The 13,537-nt window shown below is 43.0% G+C and overlaps 1 protein-coding gene across 1 annotated transcript in view; it reads right to left on the bottom strand.

Moving 5' to 3' along the window:
- Positions 1–12,329, bottom strand: part of SALL3 (spalt like transcription factor 3) — a 20,668-nt gene extending 8,339 nt beyond the window's left edge. The window contains exon 1 of the mRNA XM_054191645.1: positions 12,191–12,329. Coding sequence (XP_054047620.1) covers positions 12,191–12,269 — 79 coding nt within the window. The 5' untranslated portion in view covers positions 12,270–12,329. The remainder of the gene's footprint in view (positions 1–12,190) is intronic.
- Between the last annotated feature and the right edge of the window lie 1,208 nt (positions 12,330–13,537).

Raw genomic sequence — 13,537 nt, 5'->3', positions numbered from 1 at the left:
AAAGCTCTTCTTCAAGTACTACTGGATTTTTTCCCTTCCTTCTTTTCCTTTCGGGAGGGGGGAATAAAATGCAATTGAAAACAGTCAAATATTATTTAAGACTTCTGCACAAAGTGCTGAAGCCGTTACATTGTTCGGGTTAAGATCGATAATATATAGCTGTTGCTAGACAATGCTAGGCTAATCCTTACGGTAAATGCTCTCTAGAAACTTAACTATCACATTGTGTTACAAAAATATCACACAAGATAACATGATTCACCACAGAAGAAGAGCGCACTGGCCACAGGTATCCTAAAGCTTTTGTTGAAAAACCGAAAGCCTCACAAAATAAGTAAGTGAAAAAGCAGGCTTCCAAGCCCCGTTCTCAGCGCCTTCTTCAGCCTTCACAAAGCGAAAGCACGCAGTGCACAGACCAGCAAGGCACCCAACACACTCGCCTCTCTCCAGAGTCTTTCCGAACTAAGACAACTCAAACAAATCCTTATTTACATTACAGATTTACATTTTTACAGTCGGGGGGCCCAATCCTCTGGTCCTTATTTAGAATCTACTCAGTTCCCTGGTTTGTAGTACCGACCATGCACGGAGGGACTACGTCTCTCCAAAGGTTTTTGCTGAGAAAATCTTCCAGAGCTTATTTCCAAACCTTGGCAAGCTGGGTAAGAGTTGCCTATTATTATTATTATCATCATCATTATTATCATTATTACTACTATTACTTCTTCTAGCACTACAACTACTACTGCTACTGTTACTATTAAGACATGGTTGCAAAGGAGGATGGATTCTAAAAGAAGTTGCAAACTGTGTGGCTCCTCTTCCAGCTTTTTATCTATATATGACTATTCTTTTGTTTAAGGAGAGCTTTCTCTAAACAAACCTTGCACAAAAGGTTTCAGTAATTAGTGATGGATTCAGGCAATGTAGCCATTCAAATATGGCTGTCCTCTGATCTAGAATGAGCTGATCAAACACCAGTGACCTAAATATTTCTGACACCCTACAGTAATCACCAAGCCCAAATGTGAACATTTACAATCAAAACAGGTATTATTTTCTGCACTAGAAGACAGTCTCACGATCTGTCTATGTCAAAACTAATACGTATAATGCGTAAGCTTCACACAGAAACATAGAAACATAAACTACCGATGCCCACTGCCAGGAGGTATCAATGTGGACCTGTTCAGAGTTTCAAGATAACAACCAGCCTAGTGTACTAATTCATAAACTCAAAGAACAGCAGTTTGCATTTGAAATATAACTTGTGAAAAAGTAGAAGTGGAATACAGCAGTATATGTATTTCTCAGCTGATCAGCTCTTTTCTCAATGAAATAAATGGCTAGTTTTGTGCTATCTCGGGGCGACGAAGCTTGCGCCCATACTAACTGAGGGCCTCTGTTTTGTATTCCTCCTTCCCTCAACTCCCAAGCCTCAAAAATAGCGAGAATACTTTTCAAATCCAAGTACGTTCATCCCATCATCCGTCTTGAAATATTCAAGGACCGCTTTCGAAAAATATTTTAGAGAACAACGCTATAGAGTCATTAGGGTTTTTTTCCCCCCAATCAACTCCAAAGTAGACATACGAAGAACCTCACCACAGTATTTTCCATTTAGGATCAATTATTTTGTCATTTCTTAAGAACTTAAACAAGTTACATCTCTCTCAAAGCTTCACCTTCTCGGACTGGCAAGCAAGCAGGTGACGCAGATGGCACCGAAGTTAAGCGCTGCTTTGCCATTGATGATGGTACGTTCCCTGCACAGCACACTGAGGCTACTATAATGCTTCGCAGAATGACAGACTAGGGGCTCAATCCAACACCTCCCACTCAAATGGGTAGCCTTTACTGACATTAGAAACACCACTGAAATTAATGGGATTGAAAGAGTACGGACTAGTCATACAAACAGCAGTCTTTGTGGCTTTGCCCCAAACAAGCACTCCCGGAGAGGGGGGAAAAAAGCAAGACTGAAATGCAATGACTGATAAATATTTTTTTATATATATATATGTGTGTGTGTGTGTATTGGAGAAATGGACATTGCCCTGGAATTTCATAAATGAGGTTTTTAACATCCCTTTGAGTAGTGCTTATTAAATATGAAAGCACTAAGGTACTGTATTTACTGTTGCTTTGAAGTGTAAGTTCTTACCAACTTCAACAGGGAATAAAGCTTAAAAGCACATGCCTCCACATGAAAGGATATTTCTGTTGTTTGACAAAACTCGATCACTTTACGAATTACAGAAACCAATACAGGAATTTTATCATTGCTCCAGATTATTAAAAATTTTAAATGTTAAAATAGTAAGCTAAAAATTAAATTTTGGTTTTAGTTACAGCAAAACATAGCACTTTTCCATGTTTCCTTATCTTTTAGAGCTTGCTTTCATTTTCTGATCTATCACAATTACATTATGTAACTTACATTAAGTACTCAAGAATTTAATCTTTTTTCTTTTATTTTTCCTGAAGAGAAACAGTATTTTTTATTATTACAGTGAGGATGTGTTGCAGTAAAATTTTTCAAGGACTTTGGGGGAATTAATCGAGCACTTGCTTAATCTTACAGACACGGGTTGAATTTTGCAGTTCTTACTTACACAAAAGGTGTTGAATGGGAGTTTTGTCAAGCAGTCAGGATCTCAGCCACTAATAACCTCTCAGTTATTTTCTTTTTCTCATTAGCAGTCTAACAGCTAACGGACTAATCTGAAGCTGCTACCGGACGCAAGATGAATTACAGCACATGGAGCTTACCCTATGATAACACGTGAAAAATTGCAGGCAACATCTCTCAAACGGTACCCGGGGCTAGCTCCTGAGCAGGTACCAACCCGCGGAGCTGCCGCAGCGGCTCCAGCAGAGCGCTGTCGCTTTTGCACCGCTGGGGTCCGGCCCTAAAATTAGCCCGCAGAAATTCAAACGAAGGTGTTTTGAGAAAGTCACTTTGGGATGGCAATACCTGAAGCCGCCCAGGTGCTCTGCTGACTCAATGGAGGGGGCACGAGGGGGTTGACGCCGGGAGGCTTTGCTCTGCCACCCTCACCCGGTGTACCCACCGAACGCATTTCAGGCGGGAGCCATGCGTGGCTGCAGGGAGGACGGTGCTGGCCTGCTTTCTCGCCGTCCGAGAGGAAGGGAGAAGGCTAAAACGGTGCCGTGGGTCCTTCGGCCACCGTCAGGAAACGCATATAGAGTCGAGGAAAAAAAATTGCCACAGCTTCTGACTACATGCACACAGGATTTGTAAACTTGGCTTTACCGGTTCTGCATTTTTATCGCAGGCATGTGTCCTTCTGCTCTGTGTGAGAGGAAAGCCTCTTGTGGGATGTGCAAGGGAAAAGATAATGAAGGGATGCTTCAAAAATGCTGCCATCTACTTTTGTGCAACAGACTGAAATTAAACATCGCATTCTAGTCAGGTTAATTCTGAAAACATACGCTGTTTATTAAATGCCCCCTTTCTTAGGACTAACTGCTTCCAGTCTGGAAAAAGCCCCAACCGACTCCACTGTGTTTCGTCTTTGCTCCAGAATCTTTTCATTTTGTCTCAACTTAAATCACTTCTAGTTCTGTACATGTGAATGACCTGAAAAGTACCTTCTCGATTATATTAAATAAGGGCTATTACAATCAAATGTTCTGCGACAACTCGGTCTTTTGCTGTATTTGGTTACTCTGTATCATAGAATCCTCACATTACGTATGATTCATAAGACACTTGGATAAAATCAGGTAAGAGAATCAACATTTTCTAGGCTTTCATCTGTTTCAAATTGCTGACGTCTTCCTGAAGCATTCAGACAGAAGTGTCTCGTAAAGGAATCCAACAAATGTGTGAGTAAAATATTTTCTGAAGCTTCCTTTTAGACTATCTGCAATAATACAAATGAAAGCATGGGAAAGTGTTGTATGAATGACTTATTTCTACATTCAGAGCTGCATAATCGAGACTTAATTAATATTTTCTAAATGCAGTCATTTCTTTCAGGATAAAAAAGAACCAACACTGATCTTTCCCTGAGAAGCAGTGTACGAACTCTGAAGAAGTTTCAGAAAAAACTGCGTTTGTTAACACCAGCTGAAGATAAAATGTCTGCTAACTATGAAGACAGATGTATAAAATGCTCTCACATGCAAATCCAATAATCATTTCAAAGTGCAGCATGCAGCATTTTTGTATATTTAAAACCAGCAATTTATAAATAAAACTCTGAGCACAGCACACGGATACAGGATAATTATTTACTCCTCCTATCACCAGAATACGCAAACTTATTTTTCCCCAAGCATAATTCAAATAAAGTAAGGAAATGCATTTTAAAACCCCATAAATTTGTTTTCAGAATTATATTCATTTGGAAACAGTAGCCTTGTAAGAACATATTGATCCTCGAGAAGAACAGTATTACTTTTTCCTTAGCTTTATCATCTCTTACAATTGACGGAGCTTTTAAAGAAAGTTTTCTTAAATTGTTAGAACACGTTTATTTTCTTGCAAATTAATTCTTTTTAACTCTTTATGATAGCTTTGAATCCCATAAAGAAAGATGAATTATCACATACTGAGCCCAAGCTGTGAAACAGGAGGAGACAAATAGAGACCCCTACTGTGTTTAACAATGTAGAAGAAATTCCAGGCTCAATAGAAAAATTTTCTGTCCTTTTTCTCAGACCACAAAAGCTGTTAGTACGGATTTGAACAGTGGAGGGCACTCTTGCTATGCAAAACCCGGTACTGACCTGGCACACTCAGTTTGATCTATTCAGTAGCCTAAATCTCAGAATTTGTTAAGTAACAGCCACCTGTGGCACAGGCACTAACTGTCTTCTGTTTAAAACATTTGCAGCTTCTAATCTGTGCAGCGAAGCACTTCGTTATCTCAAACACTGGCGCCTTTCTACGTGTACGCAGATGTGGAACAGATGCAAGCTTCACAAATGGTTTGGAATAGTTCTGCAAGATATCGTATTAAATAAGACCTGCGTTATGTTTTTCAAAATCTATATAAACAGCTACTCGGTTGGCTCTAATGGCACGTATACATTAACTTCGGGTTGTGTACAATTTGTGTACAAATATGCTGATGTTTGTAGGAACTAAGTTTATTCCGAACGCATCAAGTTTGATCGGGAATCCTAAAAGAAATGAGGTCAATACCTCTAACATAGCTGATATGAAAAAGACGTTGAAAAAACAAACCAAAACAAATAAACTAGAAGAAAGATGCTGAGCACTACGTTCTGCATAGCTTTCCTATTTTGAAAAGTATATAATTAACTACACCTTAAACTACATAATTCTAACGCGCTGCAGAGTGAAGCTGGCCGCTCTCTGAACAACCACAGAAACGCCAACAAATGTGCGTTTGGAGGCTCGCAACAAGAGAAGCCAATGTGAGGACCCAATCCTGTGTTCCCTGAGCATCTCAAAACTGAACTTACAAGTACTGGACTCCATGGATCTACTCCTTTGAGTAAAATTATTCACATGCAGGAGTGCTTGAAAGAGCAAACCCGGAGTGATCTGATGCCAGTTGTGCAGCTCAGTCATTTTGCTCATTTACCATTCTGTATACCGCAGTACTGCACAGCATAGAAAAGCACATAAAGATCTAAACAAATTCGTTAGCTTTCCTCATTTCCAGCTTTGGGGACATTACTACATCAACAAGATCATAAAATATAATTATCAAATGGCACCAGTAGAAGGGATCTCCTGAAACACTGAATAGCGAGTCGGTTTTGATTAAACTGAAACAAAAATACTGCGGCACCTGCAGGGTTAATTAAGCAGCTCAAGATGTTGGGCTTCACAAAAGGAAACCTTTTTCCTTCTTTAAGAACTGTAAACACTTGTGCTGAACTAGATGGGCATTTGATAAGCTGTACAGCGTGTAGCAAACTCAGAGGGATCTCTAGTTAACACTCAAATTCAGTGTTAACACTTAACAGAACAGTGGTAAGCCGTGCTGCCAAGGTCAACTGCACAGATGTACTAATTGTATTATGAGCTTGACATCTAGTGGCCACCCCTGGCAGGGCAAAGCAGGCAAAGGTTAAATCAGCAAGCCTTGTCAAAGCACTTCTAACTACCCACCCTCAGGGAGAGTCCCGGGGAAGCTTTCTGGCACTCTCCGATCCACCACCACCACCACCACCACCACCACCACCACCCCCCTCCGCCCCCCGCCGTTCTCCCCGGCTGCCGGCCGGGCTCCCGCAGCAGCCCCGCCGCTCCGCACCGCGCAGCGCAGCGCAGCGCCCACCCCCCGCGCACCCACCCCGGCCGCGCCGCCAGCAAGTCAACAGCCTCCCCAAGTGTTTCGGTGCGCCCTCGCTCTCTGGGTCAAAAAGTTTGGGGGTATTTTTTTTTTTTTTTGGTGTTTCTTTTTCAACCAGTGAGAGGGTCCACTTTTTTTTTTTTTTCCTGGGGGGGGGAGTGGTGAAAGGGGGATGGAGGGGACCAGTATTAGAGATTGGCAGTAAGATTCTCAGAAGGCACTCTTTTTAAAGATTTAGCTTACCCCGTAATAAATGTCGTTCGAGTGCGCTCACTCTGTGTACCCTAACTCCAGCAACGAAACACGAAAGACCCCCCCACTCTTTGGTCCACTGTCTTTTCACTTTCCAACTTAAAAGAAACACGTTTTTTTAAATGTGTTTCATTACGGTTTTCCTTTTAAAAAACTGTTTTTATGGCTTTCACAATTTTAAAGAAGTTTTCCTTGATAAGAAGAAATGTACTGTATGTCCAACAGCACTATAACAGAACCAGCTCCTAAAAGTATATTTTGGCCTAAATTACCTTTTTTTTTATTAATGGAAAACCTTCATTACATTTAGCGGGAAATTTTAAGAGGGTAAAGGAAACAGGATTTTGGCCCTTTACATTGAAATGTACAATTCAATAAAAATGTACTGATGGAACTAGGTTTACTCATGCTTCCTCTGAAAAAAAAAATAGCAAATTACTCTTATTTTACAAATTCAATATTACTAAATAAATTATTCTTACATGCTTCATTTTGGAAAATGTGTCAGTACTTAGCTATTTTAATGTCATGCCAGACCTGCTTTATTATCAGCAAAAGTGATTGACTCACGTCCTGACTGACGGATAGTCAACACCTGGCTTGGCAGTCAACAAATCAAATGAAGGAAAGATATCCAGAAAATCTTCCAAGGACTTAAACTATTTTTTCAGAAATGGCACTAATACTTGTTATTAATTTGTTTATTTTTACTCTTTTTTTTAGAATGCCACCCATTTTTTGCACTGTAGCTTTTCCTCTTTCTTAAGCAAGGAGAAATAATTTTCAACAGCTGAATGTATGCATATTAATAGCTCAATTACATGGAATTTAAACCAACACCTTTCAAAATTTCCTCCCTCCCACTCCGAAAAAAAAGAGCCTTAATGTCTACCTCAGGAGATGGTAAGACTTCCTCAAGATCAGCACCACCAGATAAAATCTGACCCAGTTTTGTCTACTTTCATTGTTATACATACATCAGCAAATTGGCTGATTGTTGTAGTCTCCTTATTATTCCAAATATTTCCCTATTCCTAACACAGTTCAAAACAGAGTATTTTAAGTATTATACAAATACAGATGTTACATAGTTTGAACGTTAAGTCCCTACCGTACTAGCAGAACTCTTTATATAAAGTTTCAATTACCATTTCTTATCAAAGGGACAATTTTATAGCAATTCTTATTTGGCCTTTATTTTGCAAAACAAAAAGCCTTCTCTTACAGTTGCCTCGGAACAAACACTCCCCAAAATCACCGAAGTTTTATGTTTACTGACAGCTGCTTGTGACTTCTCAAGATTTAAAGGCAATAGTGTCTAATCCGTGTGGAATAACCTCTATTTTGAATGTAGGACTCTCCCTCCAAAATGTGTTTTCACCCTCTGTATATGCAGATAGAGTGAACACACTCCCATGGAGCTGGCTGCTCCACAGCAAACCATGTCGGAGCATGTGTACATACTCCAGAAGAATAGCGAGCGTAGTCACAAACTGCTCAAAACTGCACAGCCCAATGCCACTTCATGAGAAAGAAAAAGATCCATGAGTTTAGACTGCGTTGTATGTATTGAAAAGTGGTGGTGGTGGGAGAACAGGTCCACTATTTAAAAAAATGACTGCAAAAGGCACATTAGAAAATTGTCAGTACACAGTTCACTATAAGGTATCCCTTCCACCTCAGACTAAACAATGATACATCTTTGCCAGAAACTTTACATGAAAAAGTCCAAAGCATCATTTATCACCACCCCTACCAGAACCTCACTTTAACACTCTAAGAATCACTTTTCAGCATTACAAAAAAAAAAACCCTTTTATTACCCCTACTTTAAAAATACAAATGCTGTATCCACGTTTTCATATAAAAATTAATCGTAGTTGAAGCATGTACAGCGTATCTATAATTCTGATTCGTTTGTAATCTGTTGAATTAGGCGAGCGTATTAGAAATGTAATTCCAGCTATTACAATGCTCTACATTTACTGAGAAACTGAGATTGTTGTATTCTACAGGCAATCACTTGAGTCCTTCTGCTGCTGTTTTTAAATGATTTCTATCATATCTTCTAATTTAGTAAACTCAAAGTGTTTTTTTAATAGGTATCTTTTGTTCACTCTTCTACAGTGGAATTATTCAAGTAATATATCATCACTGGCTGTTTGTTAACACTTTCTTTCAAAATTATTAAAAAATATATTTTTCTGTTTCGACAAATAATTTCAAACGATTTTGAGTGTAAATCTGTAGTTGATGACATTGCTAATTATCTTCAGATTTCCAACAGTTTCTCACCTTCATGACATTGCCCTGTTTGAATGTAGTTGTGTTATGCTGCAGCCCAAGCTGTCTCTAAAATTATTTGTTCTGATTCTCCAACTTCTGTGGTAACGTTAGCACAAAAGTTATGGTGAGACCAGTCAACTTAAAATCGGGCCTAATGTTTATCTCCCCTTCTACTCCCCAAACTGCCAGGCTTCTCTCTGCTACTATGAACGTCCCTTCACTCCAAGGGTTACGTTTACAGGACATTCATTTTTAAATGCTTCACTCAATAAAATTTATTTTGAGGTGGTATTAAACACGATTTCATTAAATAAATAATAAGCTTCATTTGCTTAATTTTGTGTTAACAACAACATCCACCTTTGAAGATGAACAGCCAAATTAGTGAAAAGGCTACATGTATCAGTAATACCGCTTAAACAGTTTGCTTTCTAAAAATGACAAATATTCTTACACCGTGCAAACTATTCTTGGCCTGTTGCAAAATATGTTCAGGAACTGTAGCAGTATCTCGATTACAGCTGTGAACAGAAACGAAGAACACTGACTTGACACAAAGTGTTTTAATTCATGAGATTTGGAGCGCTCACTATATCTGGCCTATAAAATTGCTTTCAGTATAGCAATCGTTAGGCTTCCTAATATAACGTGTAAATGATTTACATTACACTAATGTGCACTAGATAGCCCTCTACTCGTGTATCCTGTCTCCACCTTGTTCACATTGCTCAAATGAAAGTGCAAAACCAACAGCACTACTTTAGCTTGTTAATTGTTAACTGTGAAGGGTTTCACTCTATTAATTAAAATATGTTTTAATAAAAGGAAACATAGCACATTTTTATAACAGCCTTCTAAGGCTGAAAAGTATTTACATTGTTGCATTTTAGGGCTGCTGTGAAAGCCGATTTTGTGCTATTCAGGGACCACAATAATAACGCTTTAAAATTCCTCACTGGGATGCAATGTAGTCCTTTTGATGGAAAGACTGTCTTTCTCATTCGGCAGAAATAAATCCATTCATTTGATCATGTAGTCATTGAGGGCAATACAAAACAAACCAAGTGTGAGAAATTCTATGTGATGAAGTAAACAAAACAAAACCCCCCAAAAAAGGGGAAAAAAAAAAACATTTCCATGACAAAAAGATTCTTTGTCCTTAATCTACCCACCATATGCAAGCGTTTCTTTTTAGCATATCTCTTGTTCTAATCTCGGGTGACATGGCTACATAGATAAGATTCACAAAACAAAACAAAAACCTAGTTTAACAATTTTTTTCAATTTATTAACTCTCCAGGAGTGTCATAATGAAGTAGTGGGGTTTTATTTTTCTGTATTGAAATGGATTCAGAGCATGTAAAAGTTTATAATGCTAGTGATAAATTCTTAGACCTAGAACCCACACCAACAGAGACTGGGCTCAACAAAACTTGTTTACATAATAAAATAATAATTCTCATCTACTTGCCTATATTAATTTATTTTACATGACCACTGTTTCCTAAGGCAAAAAAAAATACATTTTGAAAATGCACTGCTTTGCTCCTCTGCTGTGACAGAAGGAAGCAATTCTCTGTGTGTCTGTTATTGTCAACACCCAAGTGGGTTTTCCTGGAGCAGCGGCAGTAGCCCCCTTAGCAGCCCTGGACAGTGTGGGACTCACTCCCTGGCTCCCCAAATACCCTGGGAAGGAGCAGGAGGCTTAACGATTTGCCAGTCTGACAGATGTTTTAACCTGATGAAGTGGATTCACGCTGCCTTAAGCTTCAGGGCTGCAAAGTTCAGATACAATAGTCAAAATCCTCCTCGGGCTTCCACTTTGCTGCTTTTCTCTCCCCACAGATGCAACTTAAAAGTTATTATAATTTGGAAGCAGAAGAATGACTTTTTTTTCTTTTCGAAAGGAGGGGGAGAGGGGATAAAACAGTGAAGCAAGGGGCCTACACAGAAAGCAGAAAACACTGGGGCTCCCACTTGGGCTATGCGAGAAACTAAGAAAGCAGTGGGCTCTGTGCAAACAGGAAAAGAAAAACTTTCAAGTGGAAGCTCTCAACTTAGCCCAGGAAAAGTGAGTATGGGCTGTGGCATGCCTCCGCACGCTGCAATGCCAAGGACCACTAAGGAAATTAAAACTAAAAAAAAAAAAAAAAAAAAAAAGGAAGAAAACAACCCTGCAGCCCTCTTCTCGAAAAAAAATTACAGCAAGTGGAAATAAGCAGTGATTACGGCCCAAATCTTTCCAGCTTTGGACACTTGTTCACTAGCAGCCTGGGCAGCCCAGATGCATAAAAGCAAGTGTGCGTGTGCCTGCGTGTGGGGAGGGAGCGAAGAATGGCGGATGGGCGAAAAAATAACCCTTCCCCACTGCCTGCAGCCGGCGCGACAGGGGCTGGTGGCGGTGGTGGCACTCCGTGTCACCTACCACTGATAATAATTACAGTCGCAGCAGAGGCGAAGGGGGGAAGGCAACGCGGGGGGGGGGGGGGGCGAAAAGCTGCTGCTCAACCTTCTCGAAAATAATGAAATCAACTCCGCTGCCCCCGCGCACCCGAGCGGCCCTGCCCGCTCCTACCGGCGTCCCCTGCCCGCTGCTCAGCGCCTGTCCTCCGCTCCCCGGGCGGCTGCCGGAGCAAACCGGGGAGGCGGGGGGCGGCCGGGGCAGCCCCAAACCCAAACGGGCTGCCCAGAAACGCGTCTGCCCTCGCAGCCTGCGCCGGGCGGCCCGGGGCGGTCGGGGGGAGCCCCTTGCACCGGCCGCCGTGGGGCTGCCCCCGGGGCGCGCCCCGGGGCCCGGCAGCACCCGGCCCGCGGGGGACCCCCCCCGCCCCGGAGCCCCCAGCCCCAAGCCGGGCAGCCCGGCCCCCGCCGCCCCAACTTTCCTGCCGGGGGGGAGAGGGGAACATGGCTCCTGCCCTCTCCGACCCTCCACTGGAGGGGAGCGGGAGGGGGGAGAAAAAAGGGGTACCCCGAAAAATCGAGGGAGCGCAGCGGGGAGGAGGAGGAGGCAGGCGCTGCTGCGGGGCGCCCGCTCATGCAGCTGCCCGAGCCCGGGCGAGTGGGGAGGGAGGGCCTCGCCCCGCCGCCGAGCCCGGCCGCGATAAAAGCGCTCGGGAGGCCGGGAGGGAGCTGCTGGGAGGGATGGTTAGGCAGGGGGTGGGCTGCAGAAACTTGGCTAAACTGCTAACTTCTCAGTTCCGCTGCCTCTTCCCCCAGCTGCTCTAATTCCCATTCTCCCGCGGCAGAGTAATTGCGCTCCCATGTTCACCATCACCATAAATCCACCTATCTCCATCCGAAACACACTCACAAAAGGAGAGAGAGAAGGAGAAAGAGGCGCCGGGAGCCCTTACCGTGCTCAGAAACTACCTCCGCTTGCAGCTCTTCGTCCGATTTGAGATGCTGGGGTTTCGCTTGCTTTCGACGAGACATGCTGCTAACTGAGCCGTCTTGACTCTGCTTTTTGCAGAGGCATCAGCGACGTGGAGGTGGAAAGGGGGGAGGAATTGGGAACGAGGGAAGGGGGGGGTTGGGGCTGGAAATAACTGTTCGCAAATAAAAGTCGAGTTGCAAAACAAACCAAACAAACAACAACAGAGAAGGCAACCAACCAAAAAGAAAGGGAGGGGGTGGGAAAAGAAAAAAAAAAAAAAAAGCAACGCTAACCAGCCAACCAAACTGGGAGTGAGTGAGTGAGTGCGCGGGTGAGTGGGTGAGCGAGTGGGGGATCAGCCGGGCGGGGTGTGCGCGGTGCGGTGGGGTGTGCGCGGCGGGCTGGGGCGGCTGCGCGGAGCGCGCATCGGGCTCTGTAATTATGATTGTGAATAATGCATGGCGATTAATGGTGCTGGGGGCGAGCGCGGATTGGCGCGGCTCCAGCGGACTCAGGCTGCATATGTAAATGAAGGACGGGGCTCCGCAATTAGCCGCTTCGCTCCGCCAAATGATGCGTCTCCCCGGCACTGGCAGCGCCGCCTGCGAGAGGCACCGGCCGCGGCGGCAGCGAAACGCACACGCACCACGCAGGAGGGCTCTGTTTTGCACACACTTTACACAACATATGTGCAAGGTTCACTTGTTGGGGGAGGTCACGATCTTCGCTCTTCTGTCTGTCTTTCTTCCTCCCCCCGGCTTTCAGTTTCTTTTGCTCTGCTTTCTTCTGCTCTCTTTGCTTTTCTGGCTTTTTTTTTCTCTTTTTCTTTCTTTCTTCACATTACTCTGCGTCCTCTTCTCTCTTGGTCTCTCTTTCCCCAGAAGCTCATCTGCAAGGCATCTGATTTCTGTGTGCGTGAGTAATTTCTTCCCAGGAGGAAAAGAAACTTTTGTGTATGCTTTTTCTTTCCCCCTTCTTTTCGGTGTGCGTGTGTGCTGCTCTGCTCTTCTTTCTCCTTGATCTTCACATGCTTGTCTTTCGCTCTTCCTCCATCCTGTCTCCTTTCCCGTCGCTCTTTCTCTGTCTCCCCTTCCCGGCTGACTTTTGTTCTCTCTTCTCTCGAAAGCGCACGCACGCACACGCAGAAGACCTTGGGCAGTTTTGTCTTTCACCTCTCCTTCCTTTTTCTTTGTCTTGCAGCTTCTTTCTCCAAGCAGAGACTCCCCGTTGGTGGTGGTGGTCACTTCCTGTTGTCCATTGGTAGGAAGTTTTTTTTTCTTTCTCCCTCTCTCTCTCAGGTTGTAATGACTTTTTGTGACACTCCTCG

Source organism: Rissa tridactyla, chromosome 2 (assembly GCF_028500815.1).
Source record: "Rissa tridactyla isolate bRisTri1 chromosome 2, bRisTri1.patW.cur.20221130, whole genome shotgun sequence".
In the NCBI taxonomy this organism is placed as follows: Eukaryota; Metazoa; Chordata; class Aves; order Charadriiformes; family Laridae; genus Rissa; species Rissa tridactyla.
The sequence above is the reverse complement of the archived record's forward strand: the minus strand, read 5'-3'. Positions and strand labels throughout refer to the sequence as shown.